The sequence below is a fragment of the Equus asinus genome, chromosome 20 (genome assembly GCF_041296235.1).
Source record: "Equus asinus isolate D_3611 breed Donkey chromosome 20, EquAss-T2T_v2, whole genome shotgun sequence".
In the NCBI taxonomy this organism is placed as follows: domain Eukaryota; kingdom Metazoa; phylum Chordata; class Mammalia; order Perissodactyla; family Equidae; genus Equus; species Equus asinus.
In genome coordinates, this window is record NC_091809.1 from 60014398 (window position 1) to 60040725 (window position 26328).

The following is a 26328-nucleotide window of genomic DNA, read 5'->3' on the forward strand; positions in this document are numbered from 1 at the left end:
TGTAATACACATTGCTTTATTTTTTTAAAAAACAGTTTATTTTTAAATGAATAAATATTTTTAAATGTTTTATTTCTAACATGGTAAACATCAATAGATCCACATGAACACAAGCTCTTTAGCATCCTGAGTAACGTTTTAGGATTGTAAAAGGGGTTTTGACCAAAATGTTTAAGAACTGCTACTATACACTGTAATAGGTTTATTTTCTATATGGTAGGGATACTGACTGAAATGTTATACTTCTGGAAAAATATTTAGGTCTGTCTTCAAAACTGACAGTCAGTTGTCATTTGCCTTACAGAATGGCAGTCAAGAAAGTAAAGGTCCTCTTAAATTGTTAGCGTGAAGCAGAAGAGAGATCCTGCTGCTCAGCTCCAGTACTTGTGCTCTCTTCAAAGAGATCATGCGCAACTACCAAGGCAGAAATAAGAGGCCTAACAAGTGATAAATTACACAATTCCCCCCATTTATGTCAAGAAGGAACATATGTAAAGAAATAGAGACATATTATTCCTAAACATAAGTAGAAAAGTAAAAAACTTCAAAAGTACAGTTTAACAAGAGACTAAAATTTAAAAAGGTAAACATTTTGCAGTCACGCCCACCTGGACCATATACAATTCACCATATACAATCCTCCACCTGTTATCTCTAGCAATCTTTATCATTTCACTGAGCCTAAATTTCCACATTTACAAAAAAAGGGATAACATCTCCTGGGGCTTTAAGGATTAAATAAAGCAATAAATAAACCTAACAAAGCATCTGCCACTCATCTACAGTAATGCACCACGTAACACTGGGTCAACGATGGACCGCATATACGACAGTGGTCCGATAAGATTAGCACCATACAGCCTAGGTGTGTAGTAGGCTATACCATCTAGGTTTGTGTAAGTACACTCTATGATGTTCACACAATGATGAAATCACCTAATGATGCCATTTCTCAGATGTATCTCCATCCTTAAATGACACATGACTGCATTTGTTCAATAAGGATTAACTGTCATGACACTGATTATCAACATTAGGAGGGCAAAAAGGATAAGGGACTAAAACCCTACTTTGATCAAGGTACATATGACAACTCAGCAAGTGGTTAAGATACTAACTACATGACCATTTACTTTATTTTATGCAATATTTTTACAAAATGCAAAAAAAACAAGTTCTTATACATTGTTAAAACTGACTAGCTGAATAAAGCCAAGTAAGATAAACTCTCAAATAAACAGAACTCAAATAAAAATGGTTATATTTCCTCTGAGCGACAACCCATGAAATTTTTAAAAACATTAACACAGCTTAATAAAACAACTTGTCCAAAAATCATAAGCTAAGGAGTGAGATAGGCCCATGTTCAAATTTTACTTCGCAGTTGTTGAAAGGATTAGAGCGAATGTGCTTTAAAATACCTAGCACCTTGTAGAAGTTTGCTATGAAGGCCATAACAAAGTACCAGATCAGGTGGCTTAAACAACACTAATGTATTTTCACACTTCTGGTGGCTAGAAGGCCGAGATCAAGATGTTAGAAGATTCAGTTTCTCATGAGACTTCTCACCTTGGCTTGTTGATGGTCATCTTCCTCCGGTATCTTCACATGATCCTCTCTCTGGGTGTCTGTGTCCTAATCTCTTCTTATAAGGACATCAGTCATTTTGGATTAGGGCTCATATGACCTCATTTTACCTTAACTACCTCTTTAAAGCCTCTATCTAGAAACAGTCACATTCTGAGGTATTGGGGATTAGGACTTAAACATACGAATTTGGGGGAGGACACAATTCAGCCCTTAACACATCTTAATAGGTGAAAGAATCTAGCACTGTGTCTGACATATGGTGGATCCTCAATACATACTAGTTATTATTAAGCAAAAAGAAAAAAGAGAACAGTTTCTAAAATGATTTAATTCCCTCCTTACCTTCCTTCTATAATGGCAGGAAGCCACATTCACTGACAGGAGGTCTTGCACCTAAAAGTATGCATTTGGACTTACATAAATGCAACAGCACATTAGAATGGAAATAAAGGCAAGAAAAGAGATTGAACGATGGAGAAATTGTCACTCTTCCAGTGTCTTCTCTATTTAAAGGGATCTAAAGGAGTTGTGGGATAAGAAGAAAATGGAGAGTTTTTCATTTTAGACCTCCTTTCCCCTTGGCCTCAGAAGTCTGCCATAGACCCTGATCTGGGAAAGATGAAATATGAGTGGGCTCAAAAAGGAGATACTTACCATTGCCTGTATTCTACCCCTGCATTTCACCAACACCTATGCAACAAAGCAATTACACTATTTTTTGAAAATCCCAACACAGATTTACCTAGTTTTATTTGTTAATAATTTCCTGATACAGATTTTTAATTCAAATTATAATATACAAAGCAACTAAATAGATACTGTCATCTAAAGGAATTCTCATAAATCACATTACTATTAAAAACACTTCCTAGCAATTTGTTGCATGAATTTAATTTTTTATTTAATAGCTAGCATCTGAGTACTTAACGATGTGACAGGTACTCTGCATGTGTACATTATCTCATTTAATCCTTATAACCCTATGAAAACATATGGAAATTACTCTTTAAATCAGGAGAAAAGAAATTTTTGATGATGTAGTCTTTTTAAAGAACTTTATTAAGACGTTTCTCACAAATTAGGGAAAAGCTTTTTATCAGTAAGAGAAAAATCCTTATTTTATAACACAAGTGAAAAAACACCAGAGAACTTGACACCATAACTTTGATAAACTCCAGAGATCCTGGTTTCCAGTTCTTTTAAACTACACTCTTACCTAGTAATCAAAGCTTTCAGAAAGAATGCCAAATCCAGTCTCTCCTGAAATGACACATAATAGCACTGAGACACCTCCTTTAATTCCTCCCATTTACACATGTACACTAACATAGCTCAATCAATCATAAATCCTCTCTTTCATTAAACAGAGATTAAGATTAAATACAATATATGAGACTATCTGGGGTTTTTTTTTTTTTTAATACAAGATTACTGGTACCAAAGCAGAGTAGAATACAAATGCTACTTATTAAAGAACCCACAATTCTTTTTTCGCTTCAGAGGGCTTCAAATGTTCAACAATATTTTAAAGACTTTTTTACATATAGGCTAATATATAGCCTATTTTTCTTTTATGACAGAAATGTACGAACAGTACCCTTAATTATACCCCTGCAAATAGGACACTTTCTTAGAGCAGGGGCACATTCCTGGCATACTACCAGATGACCACAAGGAATGAACACAATAGAAACTTCTTTGTCCATACACACTTTACAAGTTCTTTCTTCCTGGAGCCTCCTCAACTGTTCTTCCAGTGACAGACCTAGTAACAACAACAAAAAAACTTTAGTGAAATTCAGTTTCTACTTTACCTCCCATTAAAAAAAAAAGAATATTTCATGCTGGTCTTAAGTCTTTATTTTGTTTTACCTGAAACATCTTCTGTTGGAATATACTTCATATTCTTTTCCACTGAGGAAAGAAAAACATACGAAAAGCATCACTCTACCAAATACAAGACTGCTTCACCTACTACATGTTTTTTTCCACCACCATCTATTGAAGGACATAGCTTTTAGCTATATATTATCAGGTTTTATTTAGCTATACTACTTGGGCAATAAAGGATTTCACTTTTTTACAACAACATATAGACAACAGTCCACTAATTGGATTTGTTTGTCAAACACAAAGATAAACATAATCCCAAGGATTTCTAAAATAATTTTATCAACAAACTCACCAAATAAGTTCTCATATAAAGTAGAGTCAATTTCTTTTAGACAGTTTTTGAAGATGTTGGCAGCAGCATTTCCTTTAACTAAAACGGTATCAATGAGTTCTCTTGCTTGTAAAGGTATCTGAGTTTTTTGTTTAATAATATCATGTTCTTGCTTATTAATTACATTGGCCTTTAAAAGATTATCCAGGATAGGAAGCACGCACGTCAACTGCTGAAAGAGGGCCATTCTATTCCTCCGAATTAATGATAAATCATCTTCATTTAAAAAAAAAAAAGAAAAAATCCATTAGATTTTAAACTGCTTCAATTATACTCATACAGTCACTAACAACTAACCCTACAAACAATTTAGGCACTCAACAAACAGGAGCTCGAAAAAGAACAAAATTACTTCTTTGCACATTAATGTCTGGCATTTGGAAAACTTGCAGAATATTTAGCTACGGCATATTATATAATACATACATGGTTTCTGTTTTCGTCACTTTTTAAAGTCTATATATTTACATACCTTAAAACCCTGCTCTATTCTGTTGAAAGTAAGCAGAGAATTTTAGAGGACAGTAAAAATTTCCCACCTCTGTACTTTCCCCCATGCCATTAGTAATACTGACTTCTAATTGTATTATATCACTTTACTTTTATAAGCATTTTCAAGTAAATTGTCTCACTTGATACAAAGATCCTGTCAATTAAACAAGGCATCTAATTTTCAGATAGGGAGAAAAAGACTCAGAAAACAATGAGTGACCTGTCCAAGGTCACAGAAAGAATCAGTTGCAGAATGAGGTCTCCTAGATTAGCATTCTTTTCAACTCCGTGCTTAAGCAGCAGTACTGCAGCGTTGAAAAGTTTGAGTGTAAGGTCAGGACAGACCTAGAGCCCCATGCCCGCCTAGCCACTTACCACCAGCTATGTGCCCTAACCTCCATTTACCTCAGTTTCCTCATCTGTGAAATAAGATAATAATAGTACCTTCCTCAAAGAGTTGCAAGGATTATATGAGATAATACATTAAAAGTATTTAGCACAATACCTGGCACATAGCTAGCTACCAATATTATTTTATAAATGTCTAGGTTTATATCAATTTAAAAAAACAAACTGCATATGAATCAAGCCTAATCTTTTTATAAAAGCAAATGTTTTCTCCTTTAACCCCAAATCACATAAAATTCATGCTAAATTCCCTACATTTATGGAATATGGGCATGAACTCCTGAGATAGCCTTCAAAAAGTTCCTTCTTTTGCTGTCCCAATCACCATAACATTTAATTGCCTCTTTTAAGCTTTAAAAAAAAAAAACAGTACATCTCTATATTTACAAGTTTAGTGAGAAATAAGTTGTAAAAAGAGAAGTCCATTTTCCTTCCCCATTTTATGATAAGAAAGCTGAGGTCTGGGGCTGGCCCCGTGGCTGAGTGGTTAAGTTTGCGGGCTCCGCTGCAGGCGGCCCAGTGTTTCATTGGTTCGAATCCTGGGCGCGGACATGGCACTGCTCATCAAACCACGCTGAGGCAGCGTCCCACATGCCACAACTAGAAGGACCCACAACGAAGAATATACAACTATGTACCTGGGGGATTTGGGGAGAAAAAGGAAAAAATAAATAAAAAATCTTAATAAAAAAAAAAAAAAAAAAAGAAAGCTGAGGTCTGGTTAAATAAACTACCAAACAGGCAACTGTCAGAGCCAGGATTTAAACACAAATCTGTCTCAATCTAGAAGTCAGACTTTAAACATTTTGCTAGATGGCCCCACGATAAGGTTCTCTTAAACTATTCCCATCATTACTTACGAGCTTAAACAGAAAAAGTGTCTTCCAGCCCAAATACCCTAATTCACACTATATATGCAAACTTCACCTCACTTGGCTCTTTAACCATGCCTTTCGGTACACTAGTCTCCAGAACCAGTCTATAAGCTTCTTCAGAGCAAGCACCATGATTAGTACAGTATTTGACATAGGTGCTCACACTCAATTAATATTTGCTGAAGGAATGATAACTCAAAAGACTTGTTTTGGGAGTCTGAGGCTTAACAGACTGATGTGAATACCAAAATCAGTTCCCTACTATCTTTGGGTTGGGCAGGGGCTACTTGTTAAGCTCTAGGATTTCATCATCATTCCTATCTTTTGTATAAGAATCACTTAGCAAGTATTTAGAAAGTCAAACACCGTATTAAGAATATGATTTGAAGGAACTTAAAAGAAAAACAAAGTAGAAACAAGACCTAGATCCAACTTTAAAATCTTGCTTTTTCAAACCAATTTAAATTTGTTATATGTGAGGAAGAAATGCAATACAGCTCAAGAAAAGAGTTATACTAAAATCCTCTGGTTAGCATAAATCAGGGATCTTATTGGAAAATAAGCATATAGAAAAAAGCTGCAGTCAACGGTTCTCAACTAGAGTAGTACATTGCCCACAGTGGAGAAGGGAATATGCAGTCTGGAAATGACTGGTGGCTGCTATCAGCAGTTAGGGGACAGACAAGGATGCTAGCTGTCCTGCAACATGTGAGACAGTCCTATGAACCCCACTGAGAAATAATGCAGGTGACTAACACTCCCAAATACCTGATGCCATTTCTTCAGTTTGTCTTTCCTTCTCCTCTTCTCTTTTTTCATCTTCAGCATTAAGAAGTGCTGACACGATATCATTAACTGTTTTGTAATTCTCTCCAGTTGTTAGGATTTTACTCTGAACTGTCTGTTTTACCAGGCTTCTACTGAAGCCCATTTCCAAGGCAGCTTTAATCACAGGTGTATTCATCATGACTGCATCTTCAGAAGAACTTTCTCCAGGTCCAAAATGAACAACTATTTGAAAAGACATGTACCCATGTTAAATTTTACAAACATAAAATATGGAGAAAAATAATTACTTTGACACAATCTTTTATGTCATGCTGCTTATATCCTAGTAAGGGAGATGAGCCATATGCACCAATTACTTATAACTCCAACAAAAGTTTGAACTTTTGATAAGGATCAAATCAAAGTATAAGAGTATGCTATACTTTTTAAAAATACAACTTCCAAGGCTACATCCTAGACCTACTTAATAAGAGACTCTCTAGAGATGGAGCTTAGGAATCTGTATCTTTAAAAAATTCCCCAAATGACTCTAATGTACAGTCAGTTTTGAAAACCAATATGCCACACAAATTCAGATAGTGAGAAGTGAGATAATTTCTCACTTCAGCCAGGAAAGTTGGGGAAATCAACAAAGACTTCATGGAAAAGATGGCATTAGTGTTTGGACTTGAAGGATGGACAAGAGCAGAATCTAGGAGAGGTGGATAGATAAAGCAGAGAGAATAACATTAAGGGAAGAACAGTAAAATGGACAACTAATTCATGCAAGACATGTCTAAAAATGTGGTTAAAGGAGTAAAGTAATGTGATTTCAGACAACAACAGATGCTCTCAAGAAAATAAAGCAGTGTAAGGTGATTACAACAAACTAGGAGGCAGGAGGACAACTCAGGGCAATCAGGGAGGCATTTTCTGATAACAGGGTCAATGCTGGCTAATAGGGCATCTCTGTGAAAAAGATAAAGACATCATTCTTTAAGATACCTTACTGCCATCTGCTTGAAAGCTGTTATAATAAACACACAAATATACAATGGCTATAATGTGTACTGTGCTCCCTTGTTCAAACATAAGTGGAAACACTACCTGATAGATAACACCAGAACACACACTTTAATGATAAGGAGTGATCTATGGGAATATCTGAGAGAAGTCTTCCAGGAAGAGAATAGCAAGTATAAAAAGTCTTAAGTCAAGAGAAAAGTCTGATATATTCAAGAAACAGAAAGAAGATGGTAGAAAGTCAGAGACGAGGGGGACGCCCAGGTCACGTAGAGTCTTGGGAGTTCATATTTTAAGTTTGCTAGAATATTCTAGGAGGATTTTAAGCAGAGGACTGAAAAACCTGATTTGTCTTTTCAAAAGATTATTCTGGCAGCTCTGTAACAAACTTTTATGAAGCAAAATGGAATCAGAGAGACCAGTTAGGATATTATGACAGAAGATGATGGCAGTCTGGATTAGGTTGATAGTGGTGGAGATGGAGAGAAATGGTAGGATTTGGGACATATCAGGACTTAGAACAGATTAAATATACAAAGTAAAGAGAGAAATCAGGGATGATGCCTAACCTAACTTGAGCCAACTTTTTGACCTTAGCAAGTGGATACCATTAACTGAGATGGGGAAGACCAGAGCAGGAACAAATCTGGGGGATAAAGGACAAGAAGAAAACGTTTGCTTTGGTCATATTAACTCTGAAACACTTGTTATAGCCAAGTAGAGATTTAAATGGGTAGTTGGACATGCCAGCCTAGAGCCCAGGAAACAGAGAAATAAATTTGGGCTGAGTGTTGACAGGTACTCCATCATTTAGAAGTTTGAAAAAGGAGTAGCCTCTAAAAGAGACTATTCATGATCAAGCAGGGAAATGGGGGAAACCAAGAATGTGGCATCGGGAAGTGAAGAAAATGTCTTATGAAGGATGCAGGATTTTGATGTCAGCCAAGATTGCTGAATAAGATGTCCCCTACTTGTATCTCCATTCAACAACAATTTGGAATCCATCCATGGGCAAAACTGCCTCATGGGAGCTTTGGGATCCGAGTAGAAGATTATGAAATCCCAGTGAAGTTCAACACCAGGGAGAGACGTTTTGAGAAGACAAGCCCATACCCAGGTGGCTGACTCACTGACCATGGTCCTGGCTACAGACCCAGAAACAGTTCCACACCTCTCAGGACTTGACTACAGCCCCATTTGGCTTGGTCCTGTCACTAACACCATATACCAAGGGAATGGGAAGGAGTCCATGCTTTGGGTAACAGGCACACAGACCTCAGACCAGCTATGGACACTGAAGTTGCCTGTGAACCAGATTCAGCCAGGGTTTGGGAGCCGCTGGAGGTAAATCAGCCACACTCAGTCAGACGATAGATTCTGAAATGGCCTCATAACTGGGCTCCAACCACCCCAGATACAGTCCACAGTCTTGCTGACACAGGAACCCAGCAAGAGACACTCTGGCTGTGCACCACAGGCTCCTGAAAGGACCCTAAATCTGGTTCCAGTCCATCCCAGCCACAGTCCACAAGCAGTACTGCTGGCACATGGAGCCGGTGGGAGACACTCATGTCTGCACCTCAGGAGATCCTGAAACAGTTCCAGACTCTCCGACGACAGGGAGGGAGCAGCCTAGTCCACCAAAGAGATTGGCAGGAGACACGCCCATCTGTGCCTCCAGAGCCAAGTCCACAGACCTCAATCTTCGCTGCAGCACATGAAATAGCCCTGGGGCTCCATTCCAGCCCCTCTCAGCCACAGTTCAGGGCCAGTTCTACCCATCAAGGGACCCATCAGTGATCAGACAGGAGCCTTCCCAGGGACCTAGAGGGAGCCATACCCATCTGCACATCTGGTCACGGGCCTGCTGTCTGAGGACTAAACTGTGGACCCTGAAGCAGACCTTTGTCTCAATAACATCCTGCTAAACAATGTACTGGAGTCAGTCCTATCCATCAAGGGACGAGACAGGATCCATGCCAGCCTGAGCCCCTTGTGACAAGCCCACCAACCATGTATCCCACCACAGACTCAGCAACAGCCTTGTCACCAGCTTCAATTAAGCACAACTGTGATTTCTGAGGTAATCCCAGCAGCCAAGGGAACCAACAGAAAGAGGTCTTTACCCACCAAAACCAGTCCACAAAGACCGGAAGAGGCATTTCCTCCTTCAAATACAAAGACACCAAGGCAAGGCTACAAATATCATGCAAATCAGGCAACTATGACAATACCAAAGGAAACTAATAAAGATTCAGGAACCAACCCCAAAGAAATGGAGACCTACAATTTGCCTGACAACAAACTCAATGTAATCATTTTAAAGAAACTCAATGAAATTCAAGAGAACAAGACAACTAAATGAAATGAGGGTAACAATACATGAACAAAATTAGAAGTTTAATAAAGAAATATACACCATAAAAAAGAACCAAACAGAAATTCTGGAGCTGAGAATACAATGACAGAACTGAAAAATTCAATAGAGAGCTTGATCATGCAGAAAAAAGAATCAGAGAACTCAAAGGGAGATCATTTGAAATCAGCCAGTTAGAGGAACAAAGAAAAAAGAGAATGAAAAAGAGTGAAGAAAGCCTACATGAGTTATGGGACAACAACAAGTAAATGAACATTCACATCACGGGAGTCCCAGAAAAAGAGGGAGAGGAAGCGGGAGAAAGCTTCTTTAAAGAAATAATAGCTGAATGCTTCCCAAATCTTGGGAGAGAAATGGATATCCAAAAACACTAAGTTGAAAAAACCTCAAGCAAGATCAACCCAAAGATTACACCAAGACCCACTATAGTCAAAACGTTAAAAGCCAAAGACAAAGAGAGAATTATAAAAGCAGCAAGAGAAAAATGAGTCATCACATACAAGGGAACTCCCTAAGGCTATTAGCAGATTCCTCCACAGAAACCTTGCAGGCCAAGACAGAGTGACTTGCTTTATCAAAGTACTAAAGGAAAAAAACCACAAACCAATAATACTAGCAAAACTGTCCTTCAGAAACAAAGGAGGGATAAACACATTCCAGACAAAAGTTGAGGGAGTTCATCAACACTAAACCTGCCTTACAAGAAATGCTAAAGGGATTTCTTCAAGTTGAAATAAAGGGATGCTAAGTAACAACATGAAAACATATAAAAGTATAAAGTTTACTGGTACAAGTAAATATGTACCAAACTGAGAATATTCCATACTGTAACTATATCTCAAGTAAAAAAGTTAAAAAACAATAATATTAACTATACCTACAGTAACTTGTTAACAGATGCATAATATAAAAAACGTAAATATGACAGTGTAAAATGTGGCGTGAGAAGTGAAAGTGTAGTTTTTGTATATGATTAAAGGTAAGTTGCTACCAGGTTAAAACAGACAATTATATCTATAAGACGTTTTATGTAAGCCTCATGGTAAACATAAAGCAAAAACCCTATAGTAGATACACAAAATATACAGAGAAAGGAATTAAAGCATACTATCACAGAAAATAGAAAGGAAGACAGCAAGAGAGGAAGAAATAAACAAAGGTACTAAAAAACAGTTTGAAAACAATTAACAAAATCATAGTAAGTCCTTACATATCAACAAATACTTTAAATGTAAATAGACTAAATTTTCCAATCAAGGGAGACAGAATGGCTGAACAAGATGTAACAATATGCTGCCTGCAACAGACTCACTTTAGCTTTAAGGACACAGGCTGAAAGTAAAGAGATGAAAAAGATATTCCATGCAAATGGCAACCAAAGAGATGAGGCATGGCTATACTTACACCAAATAAAATAGACTTTCAGTCAAATCAGTGACAAGAGACAAAGAAGGTCACTATACAGTGACAGAGGGGTCAATTCATCAAGAGGATATAACAATTAAAAATGTACCAAACAATGGAGCACATAAATATTTAAAGTAAATACTAACAGAAGTAAAGAGAGAAATAAAGAGCAATACAATAAAGAGTAGAAGACTTCAATGCCTCATGTTCATCATTAGATAGATCATCCACACAGAAAACAAGAGACAGCAGACCTGAATAACAGTATACACCAAATGGACCTACAGACATACACAGAACATTCCATCCAAAAGCACCAGAATACACATGCTTCTCAAACTCACATGGACCATTCATCAGGACAGAGCATATGTTAGGCCACAAACCAAGCCTCAACAAATTTAACAATACTGAAATCATATCAGGTATCTTTTCCAACCACAATGGCATGAGACTAGAAATCAGTAACAGGAAGAAAACTGAAAAATTTACAAATACAGGGAAATTTAACAACACACTCATGAACAACCAATGGATCAAAGGGGAAATCAGAAAATATCTTGACACAAACAAAAATAAAAACACAAAATATCAAAACTTAGAGGATGCAGCAAAAGCAGTCAGAAGAGGGAAGTTGATAGCAATAAATGCCTAAATTAAGAAAAATGAAAGATCTCAAATAAACAACCTAACTTTATACATCAAAAATAGAGAAAAAGAACAAACTAAGCCCAAAGTTAGCAGAAGGAAGGAAATAGTGAAGAGCAAATAAATGATATTATTACAAAGACAATAGAAAAAAAACAATGAAACTAAGAGTTGGGGTTTTTTTTGTTTTTTGTTTTTTTAAAAGATTTTATTTTTTCCTTTTTCTCCCCAAAGCCCCCCGGTACATAGTTGTGTATTCTTCGTTGTGGGTTCTTCTAGTTGTGGCATGTGGGACGCTGCCTCAGCGTGGTCTGATGAGCAGTGCCATGTCCGCGCCCAGGATTCGAACCAACGAAACACTGGGCCGCCTGCAGCGGAGCGCGCGAACTTAACCACTCGGCCACGGGGCCAGTCCCTAAGAGTTGGTTTTTTGAAAAAGTAAACAAAATTGACAAACCTGTAGCTAGACAAACTAAGAAAAAAGAGAAAAGACTCAAACAAAATTATAAATGAAAGAGGAGACATTACAAATGACACACCAAAAATAGAAAGAGACTGCCTTGAACAATTATACACTAACAAATTGGATAATCTAGATAAAATGAATAAATTCCTAGAAATATACTACTTACCAAGACTGAATCATGAAGAAATAGAAAATCTAAATAGACAAATAACAACTAAGCTGATTGAAGCAGTAACCAAAAACCTTCAAACAAAGAAAAGCCCTGGACCAGATGGTTTCACTGGTGAATTCTATCAAAGATTTAAAAAAGAATTAGCACCAATCCATCTCAAACTCTTTCAAAAAGTTGAAGAGGAGGACACAATCTCAAATTCATTTTATGAGGCTAGCATTAGCCTGATACTAAAGCCAGATAAGGATACTACACAAAGAGGAAACATGCCAATATCTTTGATGAATATAGATCCAAAAATTCTAAATAAAGTACCAGCAAACCAAATTCAACAGCACATTAAAAGGACCACACATATCATCAGAGGATTTACCTCTGGGATGCAATGATGGTTAAACATATGAAAATCAATAAATGTGATAAACCATATTAATAGAACAAAGGATAAAAATCATATGACCCTCTTAATGGATGCAGAAAAAGTGTTTGAGAAAATTCAATACCCTTCCATGATAAAAGCTCTCAACAAATTTGGTACAGAAGGAACATACATCAACATAATAAAGGCCATGACAAACCCACAGCTAACATCATAGTCAGTAGTGAAAAGCTGCAAGTTTTTCCTATACAATAGGAATAAGGCTACTCACTCTCACAACTTTTATTCAAAATAGTACTGGAAGTCCTAGCCAGAGCTATTAGACAAGAAAAGAAATACAAAGTATCCAAACAGAAACAGAACAAGTAAAGTTGTCTCTATTTGCAGATGACATGATCTCATATATAGAAAATCCTAAAGACTCCACTAAAAAACTGCTAGAATAAACAAATTCAGTAAAGTTGCAGGATAAAAGAAAATCAACATACAAAAATCAGTTACATTTCTATACACTAACAATGAAATATCAGAAAAGGAAATAAATAAAACCACTCCATTTACAATAGTTATCAAAAACATTAAAATATAATTGTATCTCAATAGAAAAAAAATACTGGAGAATAAATTTAACCAAGGAGGTGAAAGATCTGGACACTGAAACTATAAGACATTGATGAAAGAAAGTGAAGACACAAATAAATGGAAAGATATCCCATGTTCATGGATTAGAAGAATTAATATTGTTAAAATAACCATACTACCCAAAGCCATCTATAGATTCAATTCAATCTCTATCAAAATTCCAACAACACTTTTTCACAGAAATAGAAGAAACAATTGTAAAAGTCACACTGAACCACAAAAGACCCCAAAGAGTCAAAACAATCATCAGAAAAAAGAACATGGGGCTGGCTCTGTTGCCAAGTGGTGAAGATCACGGGCTCTGCTGCAGCAGTCCAGGGTTTCGCTGGTTCGGATCCTGGGCACGGACATGGCACCACTCGTCAGGCCACGGTGAGGTGGCGTCCCACATGCCACAACTAGAAGGACCTGCAACTAAGATATACAACTATGTGCTGGGGGAATTTGGGGAGATAAAGCAGAAAGAAAAAAAAAAAGATTGGCAACACTTGTTAGCTCAGGTGCCAATCTTTAAAAGAAAAAAGAAAGAAAAAAGAACAAAGCTGGAGGCATCACACTTCCTGTTTTCAAACTATATTACAAAGCTATAGTAATCAAAACAGTTTGGTATTGGCATAAAAACAGACATATAGACCAATGGAACAGAATAAAGAGCCTAGAAATAAATTCAGGCATATAAGGTCAACTACTATTTGACAAGAGAGCCAAAAATACTCAATGGGGAAAAAAGTCTTTTCAATAGATGGTGCTGAAAAAACTGGATATTCACATGCAGAAGAATAAAATTGGACCCCTATCTTACACTACTCACAAAAACTGACTTGAAATACGTTAAAGACTTAAATTTTAGACCTGAAACCATAAAACTCCTAGAATACAGAGAAAAATCTCCTTGACATGGGCCTTGGCAATGATTCTTTGGATATGACACCTGAAGCACAAGCAACAAAAGGAGAAAACAAGTGGGATGACATCTAACTAAAAAGCTTCTGCACAGCAAAGGAAACAATCAACAAAATGAAGAGGCAATCTACAGAATGGAAGAACATATTTGCAAACCATATATCAGCTAAGGGGTTAACATTGAAAATATATAAGGAACTCATACAACTCAACAGCAAAAAAACAACCCAATTAAAAAATGGGCAGAGAATTTGAACAGACATAGGTCCAAAGACAGACAAATGGCCAATGGGTACATGAAAAGATGCACAACATCACTAATAATCAGAGAAACACAAATCACAACCACAAGGAGATATCATCTCACACCTGTTGGAATGGCTATTATCAAGACAAGAGATAAGTGTTGGCAATGCTGTGGAGTAAAGTGAACCCTTGTACACTGTTGGTGGGAATGTAAATTGGTGCAGCCATTACGGAAAACAGTATGGAGGTTCCTCAAAGAATTAAAAATAGAACTACCAAATGATCTAGCAATCTCACTTCTGTGTATAGATCCGAAGGAAATGAAAGTACTGTCTCAGAGATATCTGCACCTTCGTGTTCACTGCAGCATTATTCACAGTAGCCAACACATGGAAAATACCTCTAAGTATCCATCAACAGCCGAGTGGATAAAGAAAATGTGATAATATACATATACAACAGAATATTATTTATCCATAAAAAAAAGGAAATCCCTCCATTTGTGACACCATGGATGGACCTTATAAGATGAATAACTTATAAGATAAATAATTTCTGGGGATCTAATATACAGCGTGGTGACTATAGTTAACAATACTGAATTATATACTTGAAAGTTACTAACAGAATAAATCTTAAATGTTCTCATCACACACAAAAAATTCTATTTATGTGAGGTGACAGATGTGTTAACTAACCTTAATGTGGTACTCATTTAGCAATATATGTGTGTCAAATCAGGCCACTGTACACCTCAAACTTACACAGTGTTATGTGTCAATTATATCTCAATAAAGCTTGGGGGAAGAAAAAGAGTAAAGCAGTCAACTATTTCAAATGCTGAAAACAGGTCAAGTAGTGGATTTGCTAGGATGGTGGTTGTTGGTGACTCTGACAAGAACAGTTTTTAGTAGAACAAGTTAAAAAAAAGCACGGAAGATGAAGAAGAGAGTAAGCACAGAAAGCTTTCTAGGCATTTTGTTGTCAAGGGAAGCAGAGAAACGAGACAATAGCTGGATGGGGACACAGGTTCAAGGAAAGGTTTTCTTAGGATTGGCTATAGTACATTCTGTTTGCATGCTGAAATAAATGATTTGGACAGATTGAAAAATCGATGATGTGAAAAAGTGTAGATCACTGCCAAAGAAAAATCCTTAGATTGACGGTAAGGGATGAGATTCAGAGGACAGAGGACAAGTGGAAGAGTTGGCCTTACACAAGGGAAGGACAATGCATTCTTTATAAAACAAGAGAAAGGAAAGTATACGGATACATTATGTAAACTGGTGGTTTTCCTGGTGAGAAGATAAAGTAGTCCTCTCTTCCCTGTTTTTATTGTCTCAGTGAAGCAAGGTTAAGAGCTGGGAACAAGGTAGGAAAGAGTGTTAAACTTATGAAGAGAGAAAACGTGAAACAGTCACATGGAAGTTTAGCAAAGTGATTTTATTAGGGAACTGCAGGATTGCAAGGCAGCTCACTAGAAAGCTGTAGTTATAAATTCAAAGTAAGAACAATCAAGTAAGTAAGATACTGTCTTTTCCAGCTTTATTACCCAGGAGATAGTTATCATGTACCCAAGTAACTCTTCCTTTTCCAAGTCAAATAATAACAAACCCTCAACAATCCTCCTGAGTCAGTTTCTGGGACCCTTAGACATCTTGGTCATCTTTTTCTGGTTCTGCTACAAATCTGCCAACATCCCTCTTTGAAATGGGATGCCAAGAATAGAACACCTCTTTCTAGTGCAGTGCAGAAAACAGTGTTGGGGCCGGCTCCGTGGCTGAGTGGTTAAGTTCACGCGTTATGCTGTGGCAGCCCAGGGTTCGGATCCTGGGTGTGGACATGGCACCACTCGTCAGGCCACGTTGAGGTGGCGTCCCACATCCCACAACTAGAAGGACATGCAACTCAGATATACAACTGTGTACGGGGGGTTGGGGAGATAAAGCAGGAAAAAAAAAGAAAAAAAAAGATTGGCAACAGCTGCTAACCCAGGTGCCAATCTTTAAAAAAAAACAAAAACAGTGGACTATTTTGGACACCATAACATACGTACATTACATACATTAACTAAATGCCATATGTGGCTAAATTAAGTTTTAGCCATAAGCTATACCTCCTATCATTGCACTAAAATACTGTACACCTGACAAATACCTAACATCTAGACCAATTCTTAAAACATAAGTGAACCGGGCCTTTTCCCACATGCTAGCTTATAGCAAACTCTTGCTCTTTGGAGGGCTTATTATTTGCAGTTCTCATTCTTTGAGCTATTTGCTATAGTTGGTTTTCTTTTACACGTTTCTTCTTTCTCCAATTGGAACATCAGCACTTTAAGAACAAAGACTAGTATACTTTGTAGAATCCTCTAAAAATGTCATGAATCTTGGTAGACACATAATATTTATCAGTTAACTTCCTAGCATTTTTTCCTATGACCTCAGAAATCCTTTATTTACATACTTTCATTCTTAACATTCTTATAAAAATCCCTATTCCATATCTGAAATATTTTCAAACATACTTGGTGGATCAGCATTTTCATCTCCAGGAGTGTCTGAAGTTGACAACAGCTAGGAAACAGAAGAAAAACTAATAGGTAAAATCAGAAATCTCAAACAACCTGAACAGAGCAACAGTTAGATAAGTTTATCTTAAGTAATGTACATACTGTTTTGAAAACTGGGTATTTTACATATTTCATTTTGCTTTGTTTTACCTTAATCATCACAAAAATTTCCTCGAACTCTACCTACTTCCAAATTAAAATTCAAGTATTTCTCTAGTTTCAGGAAAGTAGGAAAAAGTATTAATAGTTTCTTTTTCCATTTAGAAGGTCATATTTCAGTTAGATCACTCTCAGGAGTTCTAAACTCCTAACAAGTTATTTTTTGATGGTTTTCCTGGAAAAGATGGAGGAGACACTAAAGATCCTCCTCCACCTCAACATAAATTTGTACAATGGCAAGCTGAGTGATTTTTCAAAAAACTAAAAATAGAAAACAATTTTTTGTTTAGCCCTGAACAAACAAGGTGGTTACAAAAACAAAAATAAAGGTGTCATTAATATGGACACAAAACATGTAACTATAATTAATAAGGAAACAGATATAAATGTCACTTCTAATAATATTTTTTTAAAGTATTATTTCATTCAATGTTGCCAATTATAAAAACTTATTTACCTGTTCAAGAAGATGAGGATATCTAGCTTGAATCTCATCAACAAACTCCTGCCCTTTCATGCTTATCAAGAACTCACATCTAAAACACAAGAGGAAAATTATTTTTAAAAATTCTTTTATACCAAAATATAACCTGACCATTCTAGAAAATTGGCTTTCCAACTCTTTGATGTATCCCATAGTATAAACGTTCTACATCACAAGCTGGCGCACACACACATCCAACAGGAACAAAATTCTCAAAAAAACACTACAAACTCTTAACTATGTGTTGATGCATTCTGATATTTTCTACTTAAATGCATTAACATAATAACAACAATAAAAGGAGCACAAGCTAAGGCTTGAAAAATGCTGTTCTAGACAATTTACTTTTGGGGCTTAACATAGTTTCAGAAACTAATTCAGTATTGAAAATGTGATCTTTTACAATATAATAACTGCTCATCTTTCCCCAGTGTCCACTCTTTCATTACATTTGAAGCATAAACTCTCCCTCCAAAAATACTGAATCAAATATTTTCATCTATACATAATGTGACAGTGTTTCCCAAATACTTGTTTTCAAACTACTAGAACTTCTCAAAGGTGTTCCAGGAAGTTCACGTAACATCTGTTTCCACATCACTCTTTTTTGTTTTTTAACAAATGATGCTAGACAACTCAATATCCATATCCAAAAACCAAAGAACCCTGACCTAGGCCCACACTATATACAAAAATGAATCATATACCTAAATATAAAACTGAAAACAATAAAACTTCTAGAAGAAAACATAGGAGAAAATCTTCTTTGTCCTTAGGTTAGGTAAAGATTTCTTAGCTAAGAGACCAACAGCATAATCCATAAAAGATAAAACTGATAAAGAGACACCATCAAAATTAAAAACTTCTGTTCATCAAGACAGTGTTAAGAAAATGAAGACAAGCCACAGTCTGACAGTTTTCAAAACACATCTGATAAAGGATTTGAATCCAGAATATATTAAGAACTTTCAAAACCTAGTAATTAAAAAAAAGAACTTTAAAATGGGCAAAAGATTTGAATAAGACACTTCACCAAAAAAGATATATAGAAGGCAAATAAGCAGCTCACCATCACTAATCATTAAGGAAATGCTAACTAAAATCACAGTGAGATTCCGCCACACATCTATTAGAATGGCTAAAATTAAAGACTGACAATAACAAGTGCAGTCAAAAACGCGGAACACCTGGAAGTCTCATACATCGCCAGTGGGAATTTAAAATGGCACAGCCATTTCAGAAAACAATTTGGCAGTTTCTTACACAGTTAAACCAAACTTGCCATACAACCCACCACTCCCACTCCTAAATATTTATCCAAGCAAATGAAAACTCATGTCCACAAATGTTTATTAATGTTCATAGTGATTTTATTCATTATCACTCCAAACTGGAAATAACCCAAATGTCCCTCAACTAGTGAATGGGTAGAATTAGTAGAGATCATACAAGCATGCTCAAGACTCAAGTTTATCACCCAGATAACATAGCTACCTGTCATTGTGCTCCTGATCTTTATACAGTCTTAAATTATTTTTATTCTGGGACTGATTAACTTATATTCATAATGATTAAAGACAGGAAGTATAACAAATCCTGGCTGCCCCATATTTCTCTTCTCCAATCAATTCTATGAGGACACAGATTTTTGTCTGTCTTATTCACTGTTACATCCCCAGCATCTAAAATAGTACTCAGTAGGCACCCAAATATTTGATAAATAAATAAACTGTGTAAAAATATAGTAATAATGATTATCTATTTTGGTTTTTCATTTACTGAGATTTAAGATTATCCACAACTGAATTTGTTGTTTTCAGAAGTGATTACAAAAAGTACCCCTAAGCCTTTTCCCTTAAGTATTTAAAACAAAACACAAATTACAGAAATAAACCAAGATTTTGTTTTGTTTTATTTTATAAAGGACAAAATGCAGCAATTCAAACACTAAAATTGGAAAGCTGTTTTGGTCTCTTTGACACAATATTAGTTAAATTTCAAATTATATGTAGAGAATCCCATAGAACTAGGCATAATCAGGTCACTTAAAATTGTGACAATAAACATGCTTTTTCCTACATAATTGAAAATAAACAAAATATGTTACTTTCCAGAGTTAGAAAGTCAAAATTTATCTTGATATATTATGAATATTAAAGACATAATTTTAAAACACAACTTTTAACAATGTACTAACCCGTAATAAAATATTTCTTACTTCATACTTCTTTTTTATCTTATATTATACAAAAACAACAAAAGAATTTTTTTAATTTTCTGAAGGGGTTCAAGAGATTCCTCATTATTGTGAAAGGCACTCACAGGTCAAAACATTATCTATAGTACACAACTCCGCTTATATGCGGTACCAAGAGTAGTCAAACGTACAGACAGAAAGTTGAATGGTGGTTGCTAGGGGTTGGGGGGAGGAGAAAATGAAGAGTTAGCGTAATAAGTACAAGTTTTAGTTTGAAAAGACGAAAAAGTCTGTAAATGGACAGTGGTAATGACTGAGGAACAATGTGAATGTACGTAATGCCAAAGAACTCTATAATTAAAAATGGCTAAAATCATAAATTTTGTAACTTATTATTTTACTACAATTTAAAAAAAAACATCTAGTCCAACCTTCTCATTTTACAGAGGAAGAAAGAGGCTCAAAGTTGTCACATGGTTTGTCCAAGTTCACACAGCTACTCAAAAACAAAGACAGAATAAATTTCTAATTCTATTTCCACTAACAACACCACCTCTAAATTCTTTCCAGGCTACAGTAAAAAAAGAAGAGAGGGGCTGGCCCCGTGGCCGAGTGGCTAAGTTCACATGCTCTGCTTCGGTGGTCCAGGGTTTCGCTGGTTCAGATCGTGGGCACAGACACGGCACTGCACATCAGGCCATGCTGAGGCGGTGTCCCACACAGCAGAGCCAGAAGGACATACAACTAGAATATACAACTATGTACTGGGGGACTTTGGGGAGAAGAAGGAAAAAAAAACATTGGCAACAGATGTTAGCTCAGGTGCCGATCTTTTATTTATTTCATTTATTTATTTATTTATTTTGAGGAAGATTAGCCCTGAGCTAACTGTCGCCAATCCTCCTCTTTTTGCTGAGGAAGACTGGCCCTGAGCTAACATCCATGCCCATCTTCCTCTACTTTATATGTGGAACGCCTACCACAGCATGGCTTGTCAAGTGGTGCCATGTCCGCACCCAGGATCGGAACCAGCGAACCCCGGGCCACCGAAGCGGAACATGTGAATTTAACTGCTGCACCATCAGGCCGGCCCCAGGTGCCGATCTTTTAAAAAAAAAAAAAAGAGATACTGCTAGAGACAGAGTGACTAAAAGGAGATACGTGACATGAAACAAGATAAAACTATACAGAAAAAATAATTTACAATTATAATCAGACTTAACAATCAGCCTATATTATATGCATTTTTATATCCTGTCTTATTCCTAGATCCATTTTATGTCCCTTGTTGTTTTCCTTTTCCCTTCTTTCTTTTTCCTAACTTGGGTTCTTTTTGTTTTATTTTACCTATCTTTGTAATCCTTAAGTCTTCTTTAAAGTAAAATGGGAAATATATTGAAATGTATGACCATAATTGTAAATGAGTCATCAAGAATAAGTTAAATTATATCCTGCATACATGGCTTACAAAAGAAGAAAACACAGGACATTCTACAACATGTTTCATCAAAATAATTAATGTTAAAATTTGGTATTTTAAAAGGTTAATTCCCCAATGGTAAAACAACTGCTATAGTGAAATGTAATTAATCATGCAAGTATGCCTACTTCTTTTAAGTAGAGTTTTGTGTGGAAATACCTTTCAAAACAATTACCTTGGAAACCACTTGGCATGTTCCACCCATGGGTCATCTCCAGATTCCCAACACCTTAAGCCACCATCACAACAAAAGCATTTGACATCATCATTTCGACCTAAACAAAACAAAAAACTAAAACTGAATATACACATATTCTGATATGTAAATCAAAATGAACTAGATAAAATGTAAAGCTAAATATTAGTTTCTTACCCACATAATAGAAACCAGCACTTGCAAGCTGCTCAGGCTGAACTGGTACACGAGGTGGCCAGTACATAAATGTTCTCAGTCGAGCCGCATGTGTCTGCATGCTCAAATTTGAAATGCTAAACCTCAGCGTTTCCAGAGAATTTTCCAAAAATGGACAGTTGGGGAAATGCCTCCGGTGTTCTGACATAGCATCATCCTTTGGTTCCCAGTTACTTAGAGTCCCACCACAGGCAAAGCAGGCTACCCTATCTCCGGGTCCTATATAATAAAAGCCAGCTCTTGCCAATTCCGATGGTGATAAAAAGGTTAATGGCCACATATGGTAAGTAAGAAATCTAGCTTCTTCAGTACTCATTGCATAACTGTAGGGGTTAGTCCTCAAAGGGGAGAAGTCTTCGACTGCTCTAGAATTAACAAGGTTTGGTGAAAGGTTGGAATAAGAACCACTGAATGAGCCACTATGTTCCAAAGTGGGAGATAATGAATGTGTAAAACTGTTCCTCATTGGAGAAGAAGTATTCTTAGAGGTGGATTCCAGACTAGTAACAGAAACCAGATTCTGAATAAAGCTACAGCTAGGATATAGCTGTTTATGTTTTTCAATAGGATTGTCTCCTTGTTTCCAGTTATCCAGCATCAGGCCACAACAGAAGCATTTGACCTTGTCATTCACACCAGTGTAATAAAAACCAGCACGAGCAAGACTCCTTTCTGAGACAGGAACACCGGTGGGGAAAGTTGAATATGTAGACATTCTGTAGAGTTCACATGAAAAGTCATATTTCATTTTTTGTTTGTTGCCGACTGTCCAACTTGACAAGATTGTGCTATCTTCCATTATACTCTTAATTTTTTGATATTAGGGACCTGGGACAAGTCTTTGGGAGGTAGTTTTGTGCATGAGTGATTTTACTTTTGGATGGCTAAAAAGCTTCACATGAAATTTCTCATCTCTTCACACTAATTAGATTTTACCATAAAAAAGAATCAAATGATAGGCTCCGACTTATGTAAAATTCACTAAACCTTCTTTACTGGATTTATACCTGAGTTTACACTCAGGTAGGATGATCCCTCTCCTAAATTACCAAGAGACTATTTAGTACTCAGTACTTAGTATTAGGTAGTATTTAGCACTCTTGGGGATTATATTAACTCTTTTAGGTAACTCAAGTGTTATTTGCTCATTATTTGGTGCAATACTAACCTAAGGGCCTGAATTAAGTTGACACACTTGTGAAAATAAGTTAAAATTCCTTGATTTTCCAAGGGGATTTATATTCCCAAAATTCCAAACAACTACAGAATATCTAAATTATGCCTTTAATTTGCTTTTGATTATAAGCTACAAAGCCTGGATACCAAGCCAATTACTAAGTATGCTATAAGAGGAAAAACCTATATTCAGGTTTCTTTCCCTACAAGCACTTTAATATGATATCAGAAAAAACCACCTTGCCTAGGCTAAATATGGTCACATTATCTAAAGGCTAACTTCATATAGCTTATCATCATAGTATTTACGTAAGTGGGTTATACTAGCTTCAGCTAACAACTTTTGGGCACGTAAACACCCACAAGCTTTACTGAACTTACGCTTCTTATAGTGTGTATGATGTCAAATGAAATTTATTTTGCTTAAATCTCACAAACTGCTAACTCTTCCATCTTTGTTAAATATTGTCTATATTTGTTTCCATTTCCTGCAACCATTATTATGTTGTCTTTCTTCCTAACTTTGCATACCACTTTATTACACCTGATCAACGGAAGTATTTTTCTCCATAAACTTAACTAGTTAACCATAAAATTTCCACAGCTGAAACTTTTTATACTCCATTTAAAAATTAAATAACCTGTCTCTCATTTAAGGTCATGCATCTACTATATACTCATTTGGTAATTAAAGATAAATCAATTTATCAAGATACAGCTTATCCTTTCTATGTTACCACAAACGCCTAACAAAATATTGTATTACCAACAGAATTACTGCTTCTGCAAAATGTACCAGTAATTATCCCTTCTAGCCTTCTTTCTGAATACCCTATTCATACACAAAATTACACTCCACAAAATTCAAACTATATCCCTTTATACAGTTTCTGGGTCTCCATAATGGGATTTATTACTGCAGGAGAAAAAAAAATAAGGGGAAAAAAGTAGACTCTTCGGGGCTGTAAATCTGAAAAGAAAAAACAAAAGTTACTTTTAGAAGACTATTTTCATGTTAAATAGAACTTACAAATTCAATTTATTCAGTAAACTCTTGACAATGATTTACACTTTAGATAATACTACATCTTAATTTCAACACTTTGTCACGAAAACTTTCTAACTTGAAAATCTCTTAATTAAAAGAAATGCAATATACTCCCCTTAGCACTAACTATACATTTTTTTTTAAAACATACAACTTTGAAGACGGACATTTTCAAATAGGAAAATATTGTGTCCTTGGTCTCCTCCCCTTTCTTCGTGACAACTTTTAAAAGTTTAAAGATAACATCTCTGGCAGTTTTCTAGAAGCAAAAGAGGACAGTGGTGAAAAAGACTACACCCCATCAGCAACAGGACAGCAATAATTAGGCAATAACGTTATTTTTTGAGCGTCAAACCTTTCCAGGACTAGGCAAACTGACCAGTCAGCGTAAAACGTATCAAGAACTCAATATAAACCCTTAAACTCTACAATTCCCTCACAACTCCCCAGCAACAACCACAGAAAACAACTCGAAAACAAAACATGGCACAACGGGCTGCGAAACACTGGCCTTGGGAACGTGACCACTTGCATAAATGTTTTCCTTCCACCAGGACTTGACAGCCTATCTTTAGACTTGTAGCTACAAGCACCGTACTGTGGATTTTGCCGTCTTTATGCAAACTGTAGCTGGCGGGGGGATAGATTAGAAAAGAAGAGAAACTATGGGATTCACTCACTAATTTCCCGGAGTTACTTCTCACAACAGATCACTAAAGCGGCGGACCGCAGTTGGAACTGCCTAAAAAACGAGATCTCGCCGCCACACAACTGTTTTCGTTACATTAAATTTAAGGCATACCGAGGGTTACCTTAAAACCCTGCAAAAACTATGAGAAAACATCTTGGTCAGAGTGCCAGGGGCGAAAAGTGGGCGGCGGCCAGGGCGGGCGTGCCGACAGCTCAATTTTTAAAAAATTATTTCCGACTTCAAGTCTTGGAAATGGGGCTTCCGAATTAAATTAAAGCCTCGGCGAGAGTAGAGAGCAGGATGCAAAGAGCTCCCGGCGACCCTCGCCCCCCGGCCCGGGCCCCAAGCCCTGCCACCTCGCCCGGCCGCCGCTTCGGGGAAATGGGTCCCCGCGGGCCCGCGCCGCCCGGGCCCGGAAGAGCTGCACTCACCGCAGTGCCGGCGCAGCAAACGCGGAAACAGCGCGGCTGCCTGGCGGCCTCCGCAGACGCTGGAGAAGCGGCGGCGACGGAAGAGAGGCCGGGCCGGCTTGTTCCAGCGCTCCCGAAGCCCCCAGCCCAAGCTGGGCCCACGCTGACGCACGGTGACGTCAGCGCGCCCTGCCGGGCCCCGCGTCAGCGCCGCTCGGGGGCGCCGGGGAGTCTGCGGTCGCCGAGCCTGACGGCGCGCGCGCCCTGCTGCGGGCAGTGGGCCAGCCCGCCGGGCGAGGCGGCACGGTCCACATCATCTCGGCGTTTCGATTTGTGCCCTTGCGGTTTGAGCGCGCTGACGTTTCGTTCTCTCTCTGTCCCTGACATTCTCCTGAGGGGGACGTGGCAAACGGAGAGCCGTGGAGTTTGAAGGTTGGGAAACCCTGCGGAAACGCCCCTGCCCCGGGGTTTGCGCCTCTGCCCCCGCGTCACCTCCGAGTTCTGATCCAGCCCGGGTCAAAATTCCTCTAGGGTGACACCTCCGCTCGTCTTAGATGACAGCGTTTGAGAATGAAGTCAACCTGGTGGCATTTTTGCTTTAATTAAGTAAACAGTTGTAACCGTTTTAAACCATTGAAACCGTTTTTGCCTCAGAGCTCAGCTGCGCAGCATCAACCTTCAGTAGCAGGCGTGGAAACGAAACAAAGCCGAGTGTTGGCAAATACAACAGCGTCAGGAGCTTCTTTTTGAAGGCTTGATTTTTATCATCTTTTGAGGATGAGATTATATCCACTTTATAATCAGTATATCTTTTATTTATAAATTTTTGTTTGTCTTTAAGCATTTGGTTTTCTGCTCTGGAGACATATGCACTAACGAAAAAGTGTCCTTATTTTTCAAAAGATCATTGCTAGCTCATTGCTAGCAACATGAATGGGTATTTTAGGCCAGGTCTCGCTCCCAGTTTTTTCTGAATGTGATTAAAATGGAATGTGTACATTCACATATATGCATGCGTATATATAAAACGTACATGTGCCGCAGAGGAGCCCACTGATCAATGATATTTTAAATAGTTA

The 26328-nt window shown here is 37.2% G+C and overlaps 1 protein-coding gene across 1 annotated transcript; it reads right to left on the bottom strand.

The window, feature by feature from the left end:
* On the bottom strand, positions 1-25651 carry BIRC2 (baculoviral IAP repeat containing 2). The gene is made up of 9 exons (XM_044752367.2): positions 25271-25651; positions 21886-24070; positions 21688-21787; positions 17809-17887; positions 17148-17196; positions 6358-6600; positions 3776-4030; positions 3463-3504; positions 1-3355 (listed from the first exon to the last, which is right to left on the bottom strand). Exons 2-9 carry the CDS (start codon positions 22721-22723, stop codon positions 3162-3164), a joined length of 1800 nt encoding a protein of 599 aa, XP_044608302.1. The 5' UTR covers positions 22724-24070; positions 25271-25651; the 3' UTR covers positions 1-3161.
* Positions 25652-26328: the final 677 nt, after the last annotated feature.